The sequence below is a fragment of the Tursiops truncatus genome, chromosome 1 (genome assembly GCF_011762595.2).
Source record: "Tursiops truncatus isolate mTurTru1 chromosome 1, mTurTru1.mat.Y, whole genome shotgun sequence".
Lineage (NCBI taxonomy): Eukaryota > Metazoa > Chordata > Mammalia > Artiodactyla > Delphinidae > Tursiops > Tursiops truncatus.
In genome coordinates this window covers 155,334,657-155,356,735 of record NC_047034.1, presented here as the reverse complement: position 1 = coordinate 155,356,735, position 22,079 = coordinate 155,334,657, and the positions used below count along the sequence as shown (strand labels likewise).

General features: G+C 42.9%; 1 protein-coding gene across 5 annotated transcripts in view; it reads left to right on the top strand.

The window, feature by feature from the left end:
* The first annotated feature begins 3,105 nt into the window (after positions 1 to 3,105).
* The window catches only part of LOC101336783 (protein argonaute-4), a 45,866-nt gene continuing 26,892 nt past the window's right edge, over positions 3,106 to 22,079 (top strand). Inside the window, exons 1-2 of one of the 5 annotated variants that reach the window (XR_012326043.1) lie at positions 3,106 to 3,420; positions 9,688 to 9,853. Coding sequence is in view for 1 of the 5 variants with exons in the window: in XM_019938131.3 (XP_019793690.1) it covers positions 3,402 to 3,420; positions 9,688 to 9,853 (185 nt within the window). In the remaining 4 variants the exon portion in view is untranslated. Of the gene's footprint in view, positions 3,421 to 9,687; positions 9,854 to 22,079 lie in introns of those variants that run through there. The other 4 variants (XM_019938131.3, XM_019938132.3, XM_073792071.1 and 1 more) reach the window with 4 other exon arrangements.

Genomic DNA, 22,079 nt, shown 5'->3' with positions numbered 1-22,079 from the left:
CTCCTCACAACATCCTTGAGCAGTAGGTGAAGGGACTGGTCCCAGGTCCTTAGAGCTAGTATGTTGTGGAACTGGGATTTGAAGCCAGGACCACCTGATTGGAAAGTCTGCACTCTGGAGAAGCTGGGGATTCACCCAGAGTTTTTTACCTAGGCCCCTCCACTGGACCATTTCTAGTTCCCATGGTTTACACATTAATTGCTCATTCATTCATTCATTCATTCCATACATTTCCCTGAGTAGGCATTTGGTGCCAAGTAACATGTTAGGCAACAGAAACACAAACCTGAATTCCTGAATAAGGCATAAGCCCTGCTTTCAAGGATTTATAATGCAATGGGAGCCAGGCCTGAACTGAGACAGAAGACCAGGAGCTGAGCTAATTATACCACCAAGGGAGGCCCTGTGGTAGTCCGGCCAGAGGGCAAGTAGCTTTAACATGAGAATGAGAATTCAAGGTTTGGTGTCATGGGGGTGCAAATAGATTGCCAATTCTCTGTCCATTCCCCATGTTGTCCTGTAGATGTGTGGGGTGTGGGAGAATGAGCAGAAACCATCAGAGAGAGCTGAGGGGGAAGTGGTATTCTGGGGCAGAGCTGCCTCTCAGACACAGCAGGAAGTGGAAGGAGAGCTTGTCGAACAGACTGAGGTTTAGGAGAGTTTATTGACTATAGAACATTGGTTTGGCAGGGCTCAGAAGGGCTCAGTTGGAAAGGGGGCAGTGGGTGCCTGAGTGGGAGTGAGTTTCGGAAGAATGTAGATCATCAGAGCAGTCGAGAATGGCAGGGGTGAGAGATTGAGGAATTGAGGCGTTGCAGTCATGACTATGGCCTAAATACATTTCATACTCAGGTTTCTGAAGCTATTTTCAGTACAGGAAACAAGCTATGGTTTCTGCTCAGTGTACCAAATAAAATATGGGAGGAAATCTGTTAGAAAGTGAGAGGGGGAAAGTCAGCCTCAAACCAGGCTGGAAGCCACCAGCACTGTGTGAATGGGAAGAATTTAGCCTGGAGTGGAGAAGGGAGGTGGCTACTAGGCTTAACTCAAAACTTGACCTTTGGGGGCTTCCCTGGTGGCACAGTGGTTAGGAATCCACCTGTCAATGCAGGGGACACGGGTCGGGCCCTGGTCCGGGAAGATCCCACATGCCGCAGGGCAACTAAGCCTGCGCACCACAACTACTGAGCCTGCGCTCTAGAGCCCGTGCTCCGCAACAAGAGAAGCCACCGCAATGAGAAGCCCACGCGCCGCAACGAAGAGTAGCCACTGTTCGCCACAGCTGGAGAGAGCCCGCGCGCAGCAACAAAGACCCAACACAGCCAAAAATAAATAAATCTATAAAAAATTAAAAAAAAACTTGGCCTTTAGTTGGCTTTCCTTATCCTCTTATCCTCTTAACTGTCAACCAGTCTGTTCTCTTAGTGAATACTTCCTCCCCTTCAAACTTCCTGTCCCCTATCATTGTTTCCAGTGAATATCTGGCTTAACGGAGAAGCAGCATGGCACTACGGAAAGAAGTTGGAGTATGTCATCAGTAGACTAGAGTCCAGTTACTTGATTAAAAGTCTCAGTTCTATAGCCAGGCGGGGATGGAATCAGCCAGGACTAGAATGCAGGATTTAGAACTCCAATTTTTCCATGCTTCTCAGCCATATCATGTAATGCAGAGCCTGATTTTCTTAGCTCCTCTGAGGTTGTTTCCTCATCTACACAAATACCTTCCTTAATAATATCTACCTTATAGGTGGTTGTGAAGGTTAGATGACATGTGAAGCCCATAACAAAGTGCCTGGCCACGGTGTGCCCCAAATATTTTTTTAAATCATTTTTATGATACAAAAATTATTTGGCTCTATGGCTGCACATTGTAGGTGCTCAAATAACTATCGCACTACACGTGTTATGGGCTGAATTGTGTCCCCTCAAAATTCACACCTTGAAATCCTAAGCCTCATTACTTCAGAATTCACTGTATTTGGAGACAGGGTCTTTAGAGAGGCAATTAAATTAAAATGAAGTCTGTAAGGTGGGCCTTAATCCAGGATGACTAGTGTCTTTATAAGAAGAGGACATTTGGACACAGATGTGTATAGAGGAAAAACCATGCGAAGACACAGGGAGAAGATGCCATCTACAAGCAAAAGAGAGAGATCTCAGAAGAAACCAATCCTTGATCCTGGATGTTTATCCTCCATAACTGTAATAAAATTAATTTCTGTTGTTTAAACCACTCAATCTGTGGTACTCTGTAATGGCAGCTCTAGCAAACGAGTACAACATACACACATTGTCCCTTTTTAACTGGTGGGCACAGAGCTGCCTCATTCTGAAGACTAGAAACTCCTTCTTGGCCTATGTTCTCCAACTCAAAGTCCCAACTGAAAGCCCCGAGGATGCTGGGTCTACTGGGCTGACCGCACCATTCTGGAGTGGGGTGTTGCTCCTTTGGCTCTTGGCTGCTACAGTGAAGGCTTCCAAGAAAGCAAAACTTTTCTCTTTGAAGTGACTGGTGACTTACTGAGCAGAGGTCATAGACAGAGAGAACACATCATTCATCATAGTCCATTCCCGTGGTGCTTTCGGCTGCATGGGTTGGGAAGAGCACCTGGGTGTACAGTCTTGGATGAAGAAGTGGAAGGAAAATGCTGCGTCCGTGGTGACCCCGGTGTTCTCAGTCCCGGGACAGTGGAGAGAGGAGACAGAGGAGAAAGAAGTGGTCTGAGGTGGGAGGAAGGAGGAGAGGTGTCCGACGTGCATCTCAGGACACTTTCCACGGGCGGAAGTGGAGTGCTGTGTCTGGATCAGTGGGGTCTGCAATCCCGATCTTTCTCCGGGCACTTGTGTATTGGAATTCTCTGGGAGGACAGCATGTAGACCCCCCCAGAGCCCTTCGCCGGGGAAGGCCTCCCTGGGCTACAGGGCAGTGCGGGCGGGCGGGCGCGCCCCCGACACGTCCTCTGGGCGCTGCCCCCTCAGGGCGCGCGCGCCCACCCCCGCCCACCCCGCCTCTGCCCCACGCCGGGCCGGGTGGACCCGGCTTCCGGGGCTGTGCACGCCCCCTCCGTGAGCCGGGACCCCTGGCCGCGCGCGCCCCGCGCCCTCTCCCCGCCCGACGGGCGCGCGCGCTGGCTCCCGCTCCCGCTCCCGCTGGCGGCGGCGGCGGGGATTGTTTTTGTTGTCGCTGAGGCCGGAAGAGCCGCGGGAGCCGGGTCCCTGTCCCCGGGCCGGGCGCCGCCGCCGCCCCTTGCTCAGCGCCCGCGTCTCCGCGGCGCCCCCATAGCGCCAATATTCCGGAGATCAAGCGTTACGCCGCGGCGGCGGCGGCGGCGGCGGCGGCGGCGGCGGGGCCCGGAGCGGGAGGCGCCGGGGACCGCGGCGAGGCGGCCCCCGCCGCCGCCATGGAGGCTCTGGGACCCGGTGAGGAGGACGCTCGGGCCGGGACCAGGACCGTACCCGGGGACGGGTGGGCGGGCGGACGGGCTGGCAGCTCCCCGTGGCCCCCATCGGCTTGTGCGTACCTGGGTTGGGCCGTCAGGCCTGGGGGAGGGGGACCCCATTGCACAAGGCGGAGGGAGCTGACCCTGGCCTCGGCCGGGGGGGGGGGGTTCCGCGCCCCAGCCTGGAGATCTGAGCCAGTTCCCGAGGTCTAAGGAAGGAACGAGGTCACGGAGGAAGGTGACCCGCGTCCCCAGGTCTCAGGGAGACCTGACCCAACCTCAGGGAGGTGGTTTGTGCTCCAGGGTGGAGGCGAGGCCAGTTTGGGCTTCAGAAGGGACGCGATCTGTGCCAGGTGCGCAGTGGAGGCCTGGCCCTGACCGGACCAGACCAGCAAGGACTCCACCATCTACTACCAGGGGTATTCTTGGCTTGGGGCCGCACCCCTATTTTTCTTTGCACTGAAAGACAGTCCAGAGCCCTCAGATAAGGAAGAAAGAGAACTTCCCCTAAACACTTCTCATTAGCCCCGAAGGCCAAGGGGCAAAGTGTCCACCCTTTCTCAAAGGCCCTGACGTGTCGGGGAATGTGGCCTTCGGCCTCTACCTGTCAGTCTGTGCGAGAGACCCAGAGTGGTCTGTCGTGGCTCCTCAGTGACAGGCGAGTTACCAGCCAGAGGCTCCAGCTCCGGCTTTAATACTCTGAGTATCTTCTAATTGGGTTAGAAGTAGTTGTGAGGATCAAATGAAGGAGAAAGTGCTTTGGAAACTGTATTATGAATGGCCTCTGGTTATCTCCTCGACTCTGCCCAAACAAGAAGAACCATTCCAAGTTGTAACAAATGCCCTGCAGATTGGAGTCTGCTGCTCCCACCTGGAACCCCAACAAGTTTCTGATGTCTTGGCTAAGTAGGGCAGGGTTTAGGGGCTGTGTTAGAATTAACTTTAATATCATACCTTATCTACATAGTAGTCTTAGTTGTAGAGCATTTCATTTTTTTAGTGCATAGAAAACTCAGTCTACCGTTTGAGTTTGGAAACTTTTCAAGCTTGTTTACTTGAAACTTGTTTACATAGATGAATTATTCAACTCCACTTTAATTTGCTGCTTGGAGTATTTTTTTTTAAGTCTTTATTGAATTTATTACAGTATTGCTTTTGTTTTATGTTTTGGTTTTTTTGGCCATGAGGCATGTGGGATCTTAGCTCCTGGACCAGGGATCCAACCCCCCACCCTCTGCACTGGAAGGCGAAGTCTTAACCACTGGACCGCCCGGGAAGTCCCTAGAGTTTTGGGATTCTTTTTAATTAATTTATTTATTTTGGCTGCTTTGGTTCTTCGTTGCTGTGCATGGCTTTCTCTAGTTGCAGCGAGCAGGGGCTACTCTTCGTTGTGGTGTGTAGGCTTCTCGTTGCGGTGGCTTCTCTTGTTGCGGAACATGGGCTCTAGGCACTCGGGCTTCAGTAGTTGTGGCCCGTGGGCTCTAGAGCACAGGCTCAGTAGTCATGGCGCACGGGCTTAGTTGCTCCGAGGCATGTAGGATCTTACCGTACCAGGGCTCGAACCCGTGTCCCCTGCATTGGCAGGCGGATTCTTAACCACTGCGCCACCAGGGAAGCCCCTTAGAGTATTTTTTAAAGGACTTCGTAGTCAAATTTCATATGCCTTTTAAAAATAAATTGGTTTTGTCACATTAATATTATTTGATAAACCTCAGTGTATTACACAGGGTTACTTCAGCTATGTCCCCCGGCTAAAGGCATGATCAGGTCTTTAGGAATGTAACAGACTTCTGTTCAAATCCAATCTAGTAATTTAATAGTTGTATAACCTTGGGCAAATTACTTAATTCCTTTGAACTTTCATTTCCGCATCTATAAAAAAGGGTAATAATAATTATGTGCTGCAAGATTGTTGTGAGAATGAAATAAGGTAATGTATGTGGGAAGTCTTGTTGTAGATAGCAGTGCATTGGAGATACTCAACAATTATGTTTCTTCCCTCCCTCCCCTGCTAGAAAGTCATAATTGAATCAACTGTTGCATTTATGAGCTGATATTGAAAGAGACTCTGTAACTGTGTATACAAACCAAATTTCATGGAAAAGATCAACCTGGTGGTGTTAGGAACATCCCAGGGACTCTCTTTTTGGTTTGATTTTAGATTTTGCAGGACTTATCATTTCACCCAGGATTGAGGAAAATTAATTCTCACTAACCACATTCATAATACACTAATGAATAAGCCACGATGTCACGTAGATCTTTTCCGTTGACTGGAATATTTTCTTGCTTGCTGTCTAGCAGACTCCTTTTCTGGTGTCACAGTACCTTGGAAACCCAGTTAAAAACAAGAAGCTGCTTGCTGAGCATGGAATTAGAGCAAAGGGAGTTGATAGTCTTGTGGAATGTTTCATCCAGGCTAAGAACCTAGAGAAGCTTTCCTGCTTCTTTGTTAAAGCACATGGATCTAGTGCTCTGTTCTCTCCTAGCTTGAACAATCATTGAAGCATGTTTAGTCTTGCTCTGCTCTCCCTCACGCAATTTCGATTTCTGACAACAATAACTTGGAAATAAATATATTTAATTATATTACCATTTATTTTGCTTATATTAATAGTAATATTGATTTTTACAGTGCTTTACAGTTTGGAAAGTGCTTTCTTAGCTGTTAGCTCATTTAATTCTCTGTGAGGTAGGCAAGGCAGGTATGATCCCCATTTTACAGATGAGAAAATAGGATCAGAGAGCTTAAGTGACTTTATCAAGGTCTCAAGGCTGAGTGGTGAGGATGAGTCCGGGTCACCTGACTCCTCGTCTAATGCCCTCCTCTTCTATTAAGCTGACTTCATCTACTCTGTATTGAGTCATATTTGTTACCTTTTTGGAAGATGTCATTCTCTGACTTTGTCACTAAATTTTGGAGATGCTCCCCACATGAAGACCTTTGAGCAATAACTATAACATTTATGCAAGCTCAGTCATAATAGCTAACATTTATCGAGTGCTTCCCATTGTGAGGCACCGTGTTAAGCCTTTTATATACATTGTCTCATGAGATCCTCACAGTAGCCTTATGAGATGGATGCTATTATTATCATACCTCCTCCATGTTATAGATAAGGAAACTGATGCACAGATTGGCTAAGAAACTGGCCCTACGTCATGCAGTTAGGGAGTGGTAAAACCAGGAGTTCCAGAGCCTCAGCCACTGTGATTTATTTCTTCGTAAGTCGTTTGATAAATTCAAAGAAACCAGCTTTGGGGATGAACAATTTTAGAATATATCTTTCTGAGTAAGACTTCTAAACTTATTAAAAGGAATGATCACTCACCTTCTAACTTTTCTCTCTTGCCATGGAAAAGACACACACTCTGCTTTTCTCCACTTCTTAGTCCCTTTCCTTCATTTCTTCTGCCTCTGCCTCTTTAAAGGGCATCAAGTACTTTAGAGAGGTATAGATGCCATAGGATTGTGAAGTAAATTGGAGAAGAAAAAGCCCTGAACTGGGAGTAAGGAGACCTAGTCTAGTCATACGTCCTTGGGCAAGTCACTTGATCCAAATTTCTGTTTGCAAATTTCTGTCATAAAGCTGGATTTGCGATACAAAGATTGCTTAAGCATATCTTGGAATATGCAGGGCTGACTTTTTTATGTGATTTAATTGGGTTAATTCAGTATGCCTGTCTACCTCTGATATTATTTATTATCTACTTCTTACCTTGTTTATAAATGCCGTATCGCACCAAGAGTAGATCCCCTTGTTCACCAGAAGTGGAACTCAACTCCAAGGAATAATAATATTTTTAGTATAAATTAAGTGCTTTTTTGTTTTAATGAAAAGATAATCGTCAATTCTTTTGTTTTAGAAATGACTAGGTTTCTATTTAGTTTCTACCTGGATCTGCTACAGGGATTATTGGTACTGTTCTGTTCAACATTTATTGAATTCCTACAATGTGCTCATCATTGAATTAGGTATTGAGATAACAACGAACTGGAAGTCCATTTCTTCTAAGAGTTTACAGTCTAGTGAAGGAGACAGTAATTTAACAAGCTAGGTACTTGTCCTAAGTGCTCCCTTATACAGAAGTTCTTGGGAACACAGAACATGCATCCTCCAGCCTGGGAGATTCTGGAAAGGCTTTCCAAGGAGGTTGCACTCAACCTGAGTTTTGAAGGATGAGTATAATTTAGGGGAAGAAGGAACAGTGAATTTAATACGTGAAAAGATTTTCAGTACTTTAAGAATTAGTATGTAGTGATCTGTCAACACAAATTTCATTAAAGTGTTTGCTTTGATTTTCCTAAGTGATATTGGACCAAAACAGCTTCTTGCTGCAAAGTTTTCTCTCCTTACTGAATTGTCTTTGTTCTTGGTGAAATACCATTGCAACAAGAAAACCTGTTGTAACTTTCCTTTGTAAACACAGCTCACTTTACTCAACACATATGCACAGCAGAAAAGATGTTTATTTTTTAGACCAGTGTCCATTTGACATTATAATCAAAAAGGAGTAAGATTTTCTGTAGACAGATATTTCCCAGACTGTGTTTCCCTAAATCCTTATCTACTGAGTATTGATAGATGTTTGATTTTAAAAACAGAGAGAGGGACTTCCCTGGTGGTCCAGTGGTTAAGACTTCGCCTTCCAGTGCAGGGGGTGCGGCATTGATCCCTGGTCGGGAGCTAGGATCCCACATGCCTAGCGGCCAAAAAACCAAAACATAAAACAGAAGCAATATTGTAACAAATTCAATAAAGACTTAAAAAATGGCCCACATCAGGGGCTTCCCTGGTGGCGCAGTGGTTAAGCATCCACCTGCCAATGCAGGGGACACGGGTTCGAGCCCTGGTCGAGGAAGATCCTACATGCCGTGGAGCAACTAAGCCCATGTGCCACAACTACTAAGCCTGCGCTCTAGAGCTCGCGAGCCACAACTACTGAAGCCTGCGCACCTACAGCCTGTGATCCGCAACAAGAGAAGCTGCCACAACGAAAAGCCTGTGCACCGCAACGAAGAGTAGCCCCTGCTTGCTGCAACTAGAGAAAGCCTGCGCACAGCAATGAAGACCCAACACAACCACAAATAAATAAATTAAATAAATAAATTTATATTTAAAAAATGGCCCACATCAAAAAAAAATTTAAATAAATAAATAAAAACAGAGAGAGAAAGAGTGTGTGTGTGCGGGTGTGTTCTAGGGAAAAACAAGTTAGGTAAATGATGAGTTAAAGTTTAACAGGTTTATTTATTACATGACTTCTTAGAGAATTTAACACGATAATATACATTGGAATTTTAAGCAGGGGAGGGAATATGCAGTTTCTTTAGCTTATGGAATCCTTTCTTTTTATGGAATATCTTGTGAACCATCAGTGGAATAATTTGGAATGACTGCCGTATCTAGACCAAGGTTTCTCAGCCTCAGTACTGTTTTTTTTTTTTATTTTATTTTTTTAAAATTTATTTATTTTTGGCTGTGTTGGGTCTTCTTTGCTGCGCACGGGCTTTCTCTACTTGTGGCGAGCGGGGGCTACTCTTCATTGGGGTGTGCAGGCTACTTATTGTGGTGGCTTCTCTTGTTGCAGAGCACGGGCTCTAGGCATGCGGGCTTCAGTAGTTGTGGCACATGGGCTCTAGAGTGCAGGCTCAGTTGTGGTGCACGGGCTTAGTTGCTCCACTGCATGTGGGATCTTCCCGGACCAGGGCTCCAACCTGTGTCCCCTGCATTGGCAGGCGGATTCTTAATCACCACGCCACCAGGGAAGTCCGAGATGGTTTTATTTTAAAATGCATATAATTTTGTAAGCCTAGCTGTAGATCTACTGATGCTGATAAAAGGTTTTAGACAGTAGATTGCCTCTGAGGGTTCATCATACTGTGTCTAATGTTGACATCCCCCATATTCAGAATAATAGCAACATGGCAAAATATTTAGAAATCTAGAGAGTCTTAGGTCAAAAAACTTTTGATCTTTGTATATCAGAGTATGTTCAGTGAATAATAAGATCTCAATAATTGTAACTATTTTTATTTTGTTTTGGTCGTGCCACGTGGCTTGTGGGAATTTAGTTCCTGGACCAGGGATTGAACCCGGGTTCTTGGCAGTAAGAGTGCAGAGTCCTAATCACTGGACCACCAGGGAATTTCCAATTGTAGCTATTATCATCATCATCATGATCATGAAGGGAATATTATCCTTCACAAACAAATAGCACATCAAATATCTTTCATTCTCTTCAGGACCTCCAACCAGCCTGTTTCAGCCGCCTCGTCGTCCTGGCCTTGGAACTGTTGGAAAACCAATTCGACTGTTAGCCAATCATTTTCAGGTTCAGATTCCTAAAATAGATGTGTATCACTATGATGTGGATATTAAACCAGAAAAACGGCCTCGTAGAGTCAACAGGTAAGGATTAGAAAGAGTAGGCTTCTTATACATTAATATTGTTTTTTACATCTTTATTGGAGTATAATTGCTTTACAATGGTGTGTTAGTTTCCACTTTATAACAAAGTGAATCAGTTTTACATATACATATGTTCCCATATCTCTTCCCTCTTGCATCTCCCTCCCTCCCACCCTCCCTATCCCACCCCTCCAGGCGGTCACAAAGCACCGACCTGATCTCCCTGTGCTATGCAGCTGCTTCCCACTAGTTATCTACCTTACATTTGGTAGTGTATATATGTCCTTGCAACTCTCTCACTTTGTCACAGCTTACCCTTCCCCCTCCCCATATCCTCAAGTCCATTCTCTAGTAGATCTGCGTCTTTATTCCTGTCTTACCCCTAGGTTCTTCATGACATTTTTTCCCCTTAAATTCCATATATATGTGTTAGCATATGGTATTTGTCTTTCTCTTTCTGACTTACTTCACTCTGTATGACAGACTCTAGGTCTACACACCTCATTACAAATAGCTCAATTTCGGGTTTTTTTTATGGCTGAGTAATATTCCATTGTATATATGTGCCACATCTTCTTTATCCATTCATCTGATGATGGACACTTAGGTTGTTTCCATCTCCGGGCTATTGTAAATAGAGCTGCAATGAACATTTTGGTACATGACTCTTTTTGAATTATGGTTTTCTCAGGGTATATGCCCAGTAGTGGGATTGCTGGGTCATATGGTAGTTCTATTTGTAGTTTTTTATGGAACCTCCGTACTGTTCTCCATAGTGGCTGCACCAATTCACATTCCCACCAGCAGTGCAAGAGGGTTCCCTTTTCTCCACACCCTCTCCAGCATTTATTGTTGCTAGATTTTTTGATGATGGCCATTCTGACTGGTGTGAGGTGATATCTCATTGTAGTTTTGATTTGCATTTCTCTAATGATTAATGATGTTGAGCATTCTTTCATGTGTTTGTTGGCAGTCTGTATATCTTCTTTGGAGAAATGTCTATTTAGGTCTTCTGCCCATTTTTGGATTGGGTTGCATGAGCTGCTTATAAATTTTGGAGATTAATCCTTTGTCAGTTGCTTCATTTGCAATTATTTTCTCCCATTCTGAGGGTTGTCTTTTGGTCTTGTTTATGGTCTCCTTTGCTGTGCAAAAGCTTTGAAGTTTCATTAGGTCCCATTTGTTTATTTTTGTTTTTATTTCCATTTCTCTAGGAGGTGGGTCAAAAAGGATCTTGCTGTGATTTATGTCATAGAGTGTTCTGCCTTTGTTTTCCTCTAAGAGTTTGATAGTTTCTGGCCTTACATTTAGGTCTTTAATCCATTTTGAGCTTATTTTTGTGTATGGTGTTAGGAAGTGATCTATCTCACACTTTTACATGTACCTGTCCAGTTTTCCCAGCACCACTTATTGAAGAGGCTGTCCTTTCTCCACTGTACATTCCTGCCTCCTTTATCAAAGATAAGGTGACCATATGTGCGTGGGTTTATCTCTGGGCTTTCTATCCTGTTCCATTGATCTATCTTTCTGTTTTTGTGCCAGTACCATACTGTCTTGATTACTGTAGCTTTGTAGTATAGTCTGAAGTCAGGGAGCCTGATTCCTCCAGCTCCGTTTTTTGTTCTCAAGATTGCTTTGGCTATTCGGGGTCTTTTGTGTTTCCATACAAATTGTGAAATTTTTTGTTCTAGTTCTGTGAAAAATGCCATGGTAGTTTGATAGGGATTGCATTGAATCTGTAGATTGCTTTGGGTAGTAGAGTCATTTTCACAATGTTGATTCTTCCAGTCCAAGAACATGGTATATCTCTCCATCTATTTGTATCATCTTTAATTTTTTTCATCAGTATCTTATAATTTTCTGCATACAGGTCTTTTGTATCCTTAGGTAGGTTTATTCCTAGATATTTTATTTTTTTTGTTGCAGTGGTAAATGGGAGTGTTTTCTTGATTTCATTTTCAGATTTTTTCATCATTAGTGTATAGGAATGCCAGAGATTTCTGTGCATTAATTTTGTATCCTGCTACTTTACCAAATTCATTGATTAGCTCTAGTAGTTTTCTGGCAGCATCTTTAGGATTCTCTATGTATAGTATCATGTCATCTGCAAATAGTGACAGCTTACTTCTTCTTTTCCGATTTGGATTCTTTTTATTTCCTTTTGTTCTCTGATTGCTGTGGCTCAAACTTCCAAAACTATGTTGAATAAGAGTGGTGAGAGTGGGCAACCTTGTCTTGTTCCTGATCTTAATGGAAATGCTTTCAGTTTTTCACCATTGAGGACAATGTTGGCTGTGTGTTTGTCATATATGGCCTTTATTATGTTGAGGAAAGTTCCCTCTATGCCTACTTTCTGCAGGGTTTTTATCATAAATGGGTGTTGAATTTTGCCGAAAGCTTTCTCTGCATCTATTGAGATGATCATATGGTTTTTCTCCTTCAATTTGTTAATATGGTGTATCACGTTGATTGATTTGCGTATATTGAAGAATCCTTGCATTCCTGGAATAAACCCCATTTGATCATGGTGTATGATCCTTTTAATGTGCTGTTGGATTCTGTTTGCTAGTATTTTGTTGAGGATTTTTGCATCTATGTTCATTAGTGATATTGGCCTGTAGTTTTCTTTCTTTGTGACATCCTTGCCTGGTTTAGGTATCAGGGTGATGGCGGCCTCGTAGAATGAGTTTGGGAGTGTTCCTCCCTCTGCTATATTTTGGAAGAGTTTGAGAAGGATACGTGTTAGCTCTTCTCTAAATGTTTGATAGAATTCGCCTGTGAAGCTATCTGGTCCTGGGCTTTTGTTTGTTGGAAGATTTTTAATCACAGTTTCAATTTCAGTGCTTGTGATTGGTCTGTTCATATTTTCTATTTCTTCCTGATTCAGTCTTGGCAGGTTGTGCATTTCTAAGAATTTGTCCATTTCTTCCAGGTTGTCCATTTTATTGGCATAGAGTTGCTTGTAGTAATCTCTCATGATCTTTTGTATTTCTGCAGTGTCAGTTGTTACTTCTCCTTTTTCATTTCTAATTCTATTGATTTGAGTCTTCTCCCTTTTTTTCTTGATGAGTCTGGATAATGGTTTATCAATTTTGTTTATCTTCTCAAAGAACCAGCTTTTAGTTTTATTGATCTTTGCTATCATTTCCTTCATTTCTTTTTCATTTATTTCTGATCTGATTTTTATGATTTCTTTCCTTCTGCTAACTTTGGGGTTTTTTTTTTTTTGTTCTTCTTTCTCTAATTCCTTTAGGTGCAAGGTTAGGTTGTTTATTCGAGATGTTTCCTGTTTCTTAAGGTAGGATTGTATTGCTATAAACTTGCCTCTTAGAACTGCTTTTGCTGCATCCCATAGGTTTTGGGTCGTCATGTCTCCATTGTCATTTGTTTCTAGGTATTTTTTTATTTCCTCTTTGATTTCTTCAGTGATCACTTCGTTATTAAGTAGTGTATTGTTTAGCCTCCACGTGTTGTATTTTTTACAGATCTTTTCCTGTAATTGATATCTAGTCACATAGCATTGTGGTCGGAAAAGATACTTGATACAATTTCAATTGTCTTAAATTTACCAAGGCTTGATTTGTGACCCAAGATATGATCTATCCTGGAGAATGTTCCATGAGCACTTGAGAAAAATGTGTATTCTGTTGTTTTTGGATGGAATGTCCTATAAATATCAATTAAGTCCATCTTGTTTAATGTATCATTTAAAGCTTGTGTTTCCTTATTTATTTTCATTTTGGATGATCTGTCCATTGGTGAAAGTGGGGTGTTAAAGTCCCCTACTATGAATGTGTTACTGTTGATTTCCCCTTTTATGGCTGTTAGTATTTGCCTTATGTATTGAGGTGCTCCTATGTTGGGTGCATAAATATTTACAATTGTTATATATTCTTCTTGGATCGATCCCTTGATTATTATGTAGTGTCCTTCTTTGTCTCTTCTAATAGTCTTTATTTTAAAGTCTATTTTGTCTGATATGAGAATTGCTACTCCAGCTTTCTTTTGGTTTCCATTTGCATGGAATATCTTTTTCCATCCCCTTACTTTCAGTCTGTATGTGTCTCTAGGTCCGAAGTGGGTCTCTTGTAGACAGCATATATATTGGGCTTGTTTTTGTATCCATTCAGCCAATCTGTGTCTTTTGGTGGGAGCATTTAGTCCATTTACATTTAAGGTAATTATCGATATGTATGTTCCTATTCCCATTTTCTTAATTGTTTTGGGTTTGTTATTGTAGGTCTTTTCCTTCTCTTGTGTTTCTTGCCTAGAGAAGTTCCTTTAGCATTTGTTGTAAAGCTGGTTTGGTGGTGCTGAACTCTCTCAGCTTTTGCTTGTCTGTAAAGGTTTTAATTTCTCCATCAAATCTGAATGAGATCCTTGCTGGGTAGAGTAATCTTGGTTGCAGGTTTTTCTCCTTCATCACTTTAAATATGTCCTGCCAGTCCCTTCTGGCTTGCAGAGTTTCTGCTGAAAGATCAGCTGTTAACCTTATGGGGATTCCCTTGTGTGTTATTTGTTGTTTTACCCTTGCTGCTTTTAATATGTTTTCTTTGTATTTAATTTTTGACAGTTTGATTAACATGTGTCTTGGCATATTTCTCCTTGGATTTGTCCTGTATGGGACTCTCTGTGCTTCCTGGACTTGATTAACTATTTCCTTTCCCATATTAGGGAAGTTTTCAACTATAATCTCTTCAAATATTTTCTCAGTCCCTTTCTTTTTCTCTTCTTCTTCTGGAACCCCTATAATTCGAATGTTGGTGTGTTTAATGTTGTCCCAGAGGTCTCTGAGACTGTCCTCAGTTCTTTTCATTCTTTTTTCTTTATTCTGCTCTGCAGTAGTTATTTCCACTATTTTATCTTCCAGGTCACTTATCCGTTCTTCTGCCTCAGTTATTCTGCTACTGATCCCATCTAGAGTCTTTTTAATTTCATTCATTGTGTTGTTCATCGTTGTTTGTTTCATCTTTAGTTCTTCTAGGTCCTTGTTAAATGTTTCTTGCATTTTGTCTATTCTATTTCCAAGATTTTGGATCATGTTTATTATCATTATTCTGAATTCTTTTTCAGGTAGACTGCCTATTTCCTCTTCATTTGTTAGGTCTGGTGGGTTTTTATCTTGCTCCTTCATCTGCTGTGTGTTTTTCTGTCTTCTCATTTTGCTTATCTTACTGTGTTTGGGGTCTCCTTTTTGCAGGCTGCAGGTTCGTAGTTCCCATTGTTTTTGGTGTCTGTCCCCAGTGGCTAAAGTTGGTTCAGTGGGTTGTGTAGGCTTCCTGGTGGAGGGGACTAGTGCCTGTGCTCTGGTGGATGAGGCTGGACAAAGATCTTGTCTTTCTGGTGGGCAGGTCCACGTCTGGTGGTGTTTTGGGGTGTTGTGGACTTATTATGATTTTAGGCAGCCTCTCTGCTAATGGGTGGGGTTGTGTTCCTGTCTTGCTAGCTGTTTGGCATAGGGTGTCCAGCACTGTAGCTTGCTGGTCGTTGAGTGAAGCTGGGTGCTGGTGTTGAGATGGAGATCTCTGGGAGATTTTCGCCATTTGATATTATGTGGAGCTGGGAGGTCTCTTGTGGACCAGTGTCCTGAAGTTGGCTCTCCCACCTCAGAGGCACAGCACTGACTCCTGGCTGTAGCACCAAGAGCCTTTCGTCCACATGACTCAGAATAAAAGGGAGAAAAAGTAGAAAGAAAGAATTAGTAGAAGTATGAAGAAAGAAAGAAAGAAGAAAGAAAGAAAGAAAGGAGGGAAGGAAGGAAGGAAGGAAGGAAGAAAGAAAGAAAGAAGAAAAGAAGGAAAGAAGGCAAGAAGGAAAGAAAGGAGGGAGGGAGGAAGGAAGGAAGGAGGGAAGGAAGGAAAAAAGACAGAAAGAAGATACAGTAAAATAAAATAAAGTATAATAAAGTTATTGAATTAAAAAATAATTATTTAGAAAAAACAAAGGGACGGATAGTACCTTAGGACAAATGTTAGAAGCAAAGCTATACAGACAAAATCTTACACAGAAGCATACACATACACCCTCACAAAAAGAGGTAAAGGGGAAAAAAATCATAAATCTTGCACTCAAAGTCCACCTCCTCAATTTGGGATGATTCGTTGTCTAAAGGAGGGAAGGAAGGAAAGAAAGAAAGAAAGAAAAAGAATGAAGGTAAAGTATAATAAAGTTATTAAAATTAAAATTAATTATTAAGAAAAAAATAAACAATGGACGGATAGAACCCTAGGACAAATGGTGGAAGCAAAGCTATACAGACAAGATCTCACACAGAAGCATACACATACACATTCACAAAAAGAGGAAAAGGGGAAAAAAATCATAGATTTTGCTCTCGAAGTCCACCTCGTCAATTTTGGGATGATTCGTTGTCTATTCAGGTATTCCACAGATGCAGGGTACGTCAAGTTGATTGTGGAGCTTTAATCCGCTGCTTCTGAGGCTGCTGGGAGAGATTTCCCTTTCTCTTTGTTCTCACAGCTCCCAGGGGCTCAGCTTTGGATTTGGCCCTGCCTCTGCGTGTAGGTCGCTGGAGGGCGTCTGTTTTTTGCTCAGACAGGACAGGGTTAAAGGAGCCGCTGATTCGGGGGCTCTGGCTCACTCAGGCCGGGGGTGGGGGGGGAGGGAGGGGCACGGAGTGCGGGGTGAGCCTGCGGCGGCAGAGGCCGGCGTGATGTTGCACCAGCCTGAGGCGCGCCGTGCGTTCTCCCGGGGAAGTTGTCCCTGGATCCCGGGACCCTGGCGGTGGCGGGCTGCACAGGCTCCCCGGAAGCGGGGTGTGGATAGTGACCTGTGCTCGCACACAGGCTTCTTGGTGGCGGCAGCAGCAGCGTTAGCGTCTCATGCCCGTCTCTGGGGTCCGCGCTTTTAGCCGCGGCTCGCGCCCGTCTCTGGAGCTCCTTTAAGCAGCGCTCTTAATCCCCTCTCCTCACGAACCAGGAAACAAAGAGGGAAGAAAAAGTCTCTTGCCTCTTCGGCAGGTCCAGACTTTTTCCGGACTCCCTCCCAGCCAGCGGTGGTGCACTAACCCCCTGCAGGCTGTGTTCACTCCGCCAACCCCAGTCCTCTCCCTGCGCTCCTACCGAAGCCCGAGCCTCAGCTCGCAGCCCCGCCCGCCCTGGCGGGTGAGCAGACAAGCCTCTCGGGCTGGTGAGTGCCGGTCGGCACCGAACCTCTGTGCGGGAATCTCTCCGCTTTGCCCTCCGCACCCCAGTGGCTGCGTTCTCCTCCGCGACTCCGAAGCTCCCCCCCTCCGCCACCCGCAGTCTCCACCCGCGAAGGGGCTTCCTAGTGTGTGGAAACCTTTCCTCCTTCACAGCTCCCTCCCACTGGTGCAGGACCCGTCCCTATCCTTTTGTCTCTGTTTTTTCTTTTGCCCTACCCAGGTACGTGGGGGAGTTTCTTGCCTTTGGGGAGGTCTGAGGTCTTCTGCTAGCGTTCAGTAGGTGTTCTGTAGGAGTTGTTCCACGTGTAGATGTATTTCTGGTGTATCTGTTGGGAGGAAGGTGATCTCCGCGTCTTACTCTTGCGCCATCTTCCCCTCGTCCTCTCTTATACATTTAAATACGTGTAATTTATTTATCATGAATCGTATTGTTCTCTAAACTCTTTTAACATGTAGGCTTTTTTTTTTTTTCTCTAAGATGTTAAGTTTCTTGATAGCAGGTTTGCTGTCTCATACTTGGTTGTCCTCCACAGATTCTAGCGGAATGCAGGATACATCACTGTTTAGTCAGTAAATACTTAATGAATGAAGAAGAAAGGTCACTCTTTCACTGTCCAAAGGTAGCAGAAATTTGTAAAAATAGGTGAAGCCACTGGTGTCTATGGAAAATAGAACTATGTGGAAATTCAAATTTTATTATCATGTGTTGGTATTGGACATGAGAAAAATATAAGTGTAAAGACAGAAGAATCATCTTGGGGTATTGAAGAACATAAACTGAGAAGCTCTGTTTAATTCTAGCATTATCCAGGAGGGGTCTAGATAAGATGATTTAAGCATTGTTGTCTGTATGACAGGAATTTACCAATAGTGAATATAGCCCTATAGCAGATATTTTTACAGTGTGCTGAGATCACCCACTTTACTTTTCTCTGTTTTCACGCTGTGATATTCAGGCAGTCCTTAATATTATAGTTCTTGCCTTTCCAAGGATGCTTTTGCTGTAAAGTGAAGTATTTCTTTGTGGCTTGGTTTTTTTTTCTCATTATAGATCAATTATTTGGCTTTCTGGTATAGTTCAGTCTCATGCAAGCCCTTAATGGTTTGGCTGTTGTATAACTGAAATCAATAATAACAGAGGCGGTGGCAATGGCTAATATTGATCCATTTGACATATATTCTGTTGGGTGCTCATTGTGTATCAGGTATTGTTCTATGTTCTGGGAATACAACATGAACAAACAGGCAAAAGCTCCTACCCTTGAGGAACTTATATTCTAATGGGGGAAAAGTCCAAAAATAAATGAATAAGCAAAGAAAACATATTATTTGTTAGTTGATGATAACTGTTGTGAAGAAAAATAAAACAGGGATGGAAGATAGGGATGGAGGATGGGTCACTGATTTTACATATATATATATATATATATATATATACACACACACACACACATACATATAGTATATATAGTATTTATGTATACTGTAAATACGTATATATTTTGTATATATGTTACATATATATTACGTAAGATGTTTGTGTGAACGCACGTGTGTGTATATATATGGGTACGCGCACACACATAATGTAATATTTTAATAGTATAGTTAGGGAAGAGCTCACTGAAAGGTGACATTTGAGGAGAAACCTAGAGGAGGTGAGGGATATCTACATGACGAGAGTCCCAGGCAGAGGCAGCAGCTTGCATGGTATATTCAAGGAATAGCAGATAAAGCCTGTATTGCTGGAGTGAGTGAGGGGGAGAGTGATAGAGAAACTCCAAAGGGCCCTATCATGCAGAGTCTTGTAGGTGGTCATAGAACTTTAGTGTTTACTCTGATTAGATGGGGTTTGAGTAGACATTTGGTATGATTAACTTAGATTTTTAATGGATCATTTTGGCTGCTGTGTTGAAAACGAACCCTAGCAGGTAAGGGTGAAAAGCAGGGAAATCAATTAGGAGGCATGTGTAATGATTCAGGTGAAAAATGATGGTGGCTTGAACTTGGGTAGTAAAAGTGATAGTGATAAAAACTGGTCAGAGGGCTTCCCTGGTGGCGCAGTGGTTGAGAGTCCGCCTGCCGATGCAGGGGACACGGGTTCGTGCCCCGGTCCGGGAAGATCCCACATGCCGCAGAACGGCTGGGCCCGCGAGCCATGGCCGCTGAGCCTGCGCGTCCGGAGCCTGTGCTCCGCAACGGGAGAGGCCACACAGTGAGAGGCCCGCGTACCGCCAAAAAAAAAAAACAAAAAAAAAAACTGGTCAGATACTACAAATATTTTAAAGGTAGTGTCAGCAAGATTTGTTGATGGATTGAACAGGAGGTATGAAAGAAATGAATCATCATTGATTCCAGGGTTTTTGTCCTGAGTGGATGGAAAGATGGAGTTGCCATTTATCGGGATGGGGAAAACTATGGGAGAAGCCAACAGGGTTGACAGATCAAGAGATCTGTTTTTTCGCCATGTTAGGATTGAGATGTCTATTGGACATCCCAGTGAAGATGTTGAGCAGGAAGTTGGATACATGAGGTTGGACTCAGCAGAAAGGTCCAGGCTGGAGACAAACATTTGAAAGTCATCAGCATATTGGTGGTAAAGCCATGAGACTGGGTGAGATCATGTAGGAAGTGAGTGTGATTAAAGAAAATAAGATTTCAAGACTGAGTCCTAAGGTAACTCAATACTTACAAATGGGGAGATGAGGAAGAATCAGCAAGGAGACTGGCATGGAGAGGCCACTGGGATGAGAGATAACCAGGGCAGAGTGAGGAGGCAAGGGAAGAAGATGTTTTAAGCTGAAAGAATTGATCATCTAATGTTCGAGGAGCATTGAATTTCGCAATGTGGAGCTCACTGGGGACCTTGATAAGAGTAGCTTTGGTGGAGGAAAAGCCTCATTAGAGAAGATTGAAGAGAGAAAGGAGAAGAGCAATTAGAGACAGCTCTGTCAAGGGATTTTGATGCAATGGGGAGCAGAGAAATGGAATGTTCAGACGAGGAGGAAATGGGATCAGGAAATTTCAAATTTTTTTTAAGATGAAGAAATTATAGCATATTTATTTGCTGAAGGCAGTAATTCAGTATAGTGGAAAAATTTGATGATTCAGGAGAGAGGAAGATTCCTGGAGTGTTATCCTTGAGCATACCAGAGTTAAGCAGGCTAGTTAGCAGCCATTTAGTCTTGTCCAGAGCATCCACAAGACATTTGGTCTAAGTCAAAAGGTCCCTGAAATTTGGTCCTATTCAAAACGTCCATGAGCATATTTGGCCCATGCCAAATTTTTGTTTTGGACAGAAGTGAATATCAAGGACCTTTTGGTGTGGACCAAATGTCCCTATGGACATTTTGGACAGGACCAAATATGACCAAATATCACCAAATATCGAGGACCTTTTAGGATGGACCAAATGTCTTATGAATGTTTTGGACAGGACCAAATGTCCTGCAAGCAGTAGGCTTATTGCATGACAAGCACTGTTCTAAATATTCTGTGTCTATTTATTCACTTAATATGACAACTTTTGTGGTGGGTGTTATGATTACCATAATTTTACAAATGAAGAAACAGATGTGAGAGATTAAGTAACTTGTCCAACGTCATACAGCTCTGCCACTTAATCATTGTGTGACCAGGGGCAGTTTACTTGCCCATTCTGAATTCAATAATTATTGCCCTGCTTGTCTCACAAGGTTGTTTTGAAGGTTAAGTGAGAATAGAGGTGAAAATATGTTTTTTACTGTAAAACTTTATGGTTACATTTTAAGAAAGTAAGATAAGAAATTACCCTTCCAGTCTGAAAATATACTGTTCTTTTTTTTTTTAATAAATAAGCACAAGCCTCTTGTGAGTTAACAACAGCCCGTATTTATTTATTAAATATTTATTTATTTATTATTTTTGGCTGTATTGGGTCTTCGTTTCTGTGCGAGGGCTTTCTCTAGTTGCGGCAAGTGTGGGCCACTCTTCATCGCGGTGCACGGGCCTCTCACTGTCGCAGCCTCTCTTGTTGTGGACCATAGGCTCCAGACGCGCAGGCTCAGTAGTTGTGGCTCACGGGTCCAGTTGCTTCGCGGCATGTGGGATCTTCCCAGACCAGGGCTCGAACCCATGTCCCCTACATTGGCAGGCAGATTCTCAACCACTGCGCCATCAGGGAAGCCCCAAATATACTGTTCTTAAGTCAGCTTTTTAAAATTGGGAATGTATGAGACTATATTTCTCCATCAGTTTTTTTCAGTTGCATGATTTGGTTTGAAAACATATGACTTTCCCACAGATTTCATTTGTAGTAATATTAATGCCTTAGCGAGTTGTGATGTATTTTTTTTTTGATAGAAACATGGATATATTTATTTGATAAAGAACTTTGTTGTGATGTATTTTAAGGTACAGTTCCCCTACATGGGGCTCAGTAATGTTGGTAAGACATAGCACCTGACTTTTCATTGACGCTAGCATTCCAAAATCGCACAGACCCAGATCTGTCCATCTTAAACTGTAGACTCTGGTTCCCCCACAGCTGCATTTGTTTCAGAGCCTGCATACAGTGTGATCCGGCGTATATGAAGAAACATTTAAATAAAGCTATTCATGCTCTATTGAGAGAAAGGCTTTCTTTCTAAACAGAAAGAAACTACATTGGTAATCTTTACAGAATGAGGACATTTTACGACATTCCCTTTTCTCTACTGCTTGGAAGCAGTTTGGAATATAACAAGACAGTATGAAGAATAATAAATTTCTAGCATTATCAAAGGGGTTGACTTAGTCCTTTGATTTTGATGCATCTTAGATTTATTGATCCCCAGATTTCTGAATTCTGCTCACTCTTTTCCAAAACCAGTATACTTGAATAAGGATGTTTATTTGATAACACACTTATCATTGTTCAGTTATGAACATGCCAAACTTAGATACCTAAGACAGGTTATTCTTATAAGCCTCTATTTATCATAGGAGAGGATTTTGGAAAGCAAGAATTTGAGAGGATGCTATAAAGTTTATTCTCTTTTTCCTTTTATTCCCTCCTTTTTGTTGTCATCTCATGATTGCTTT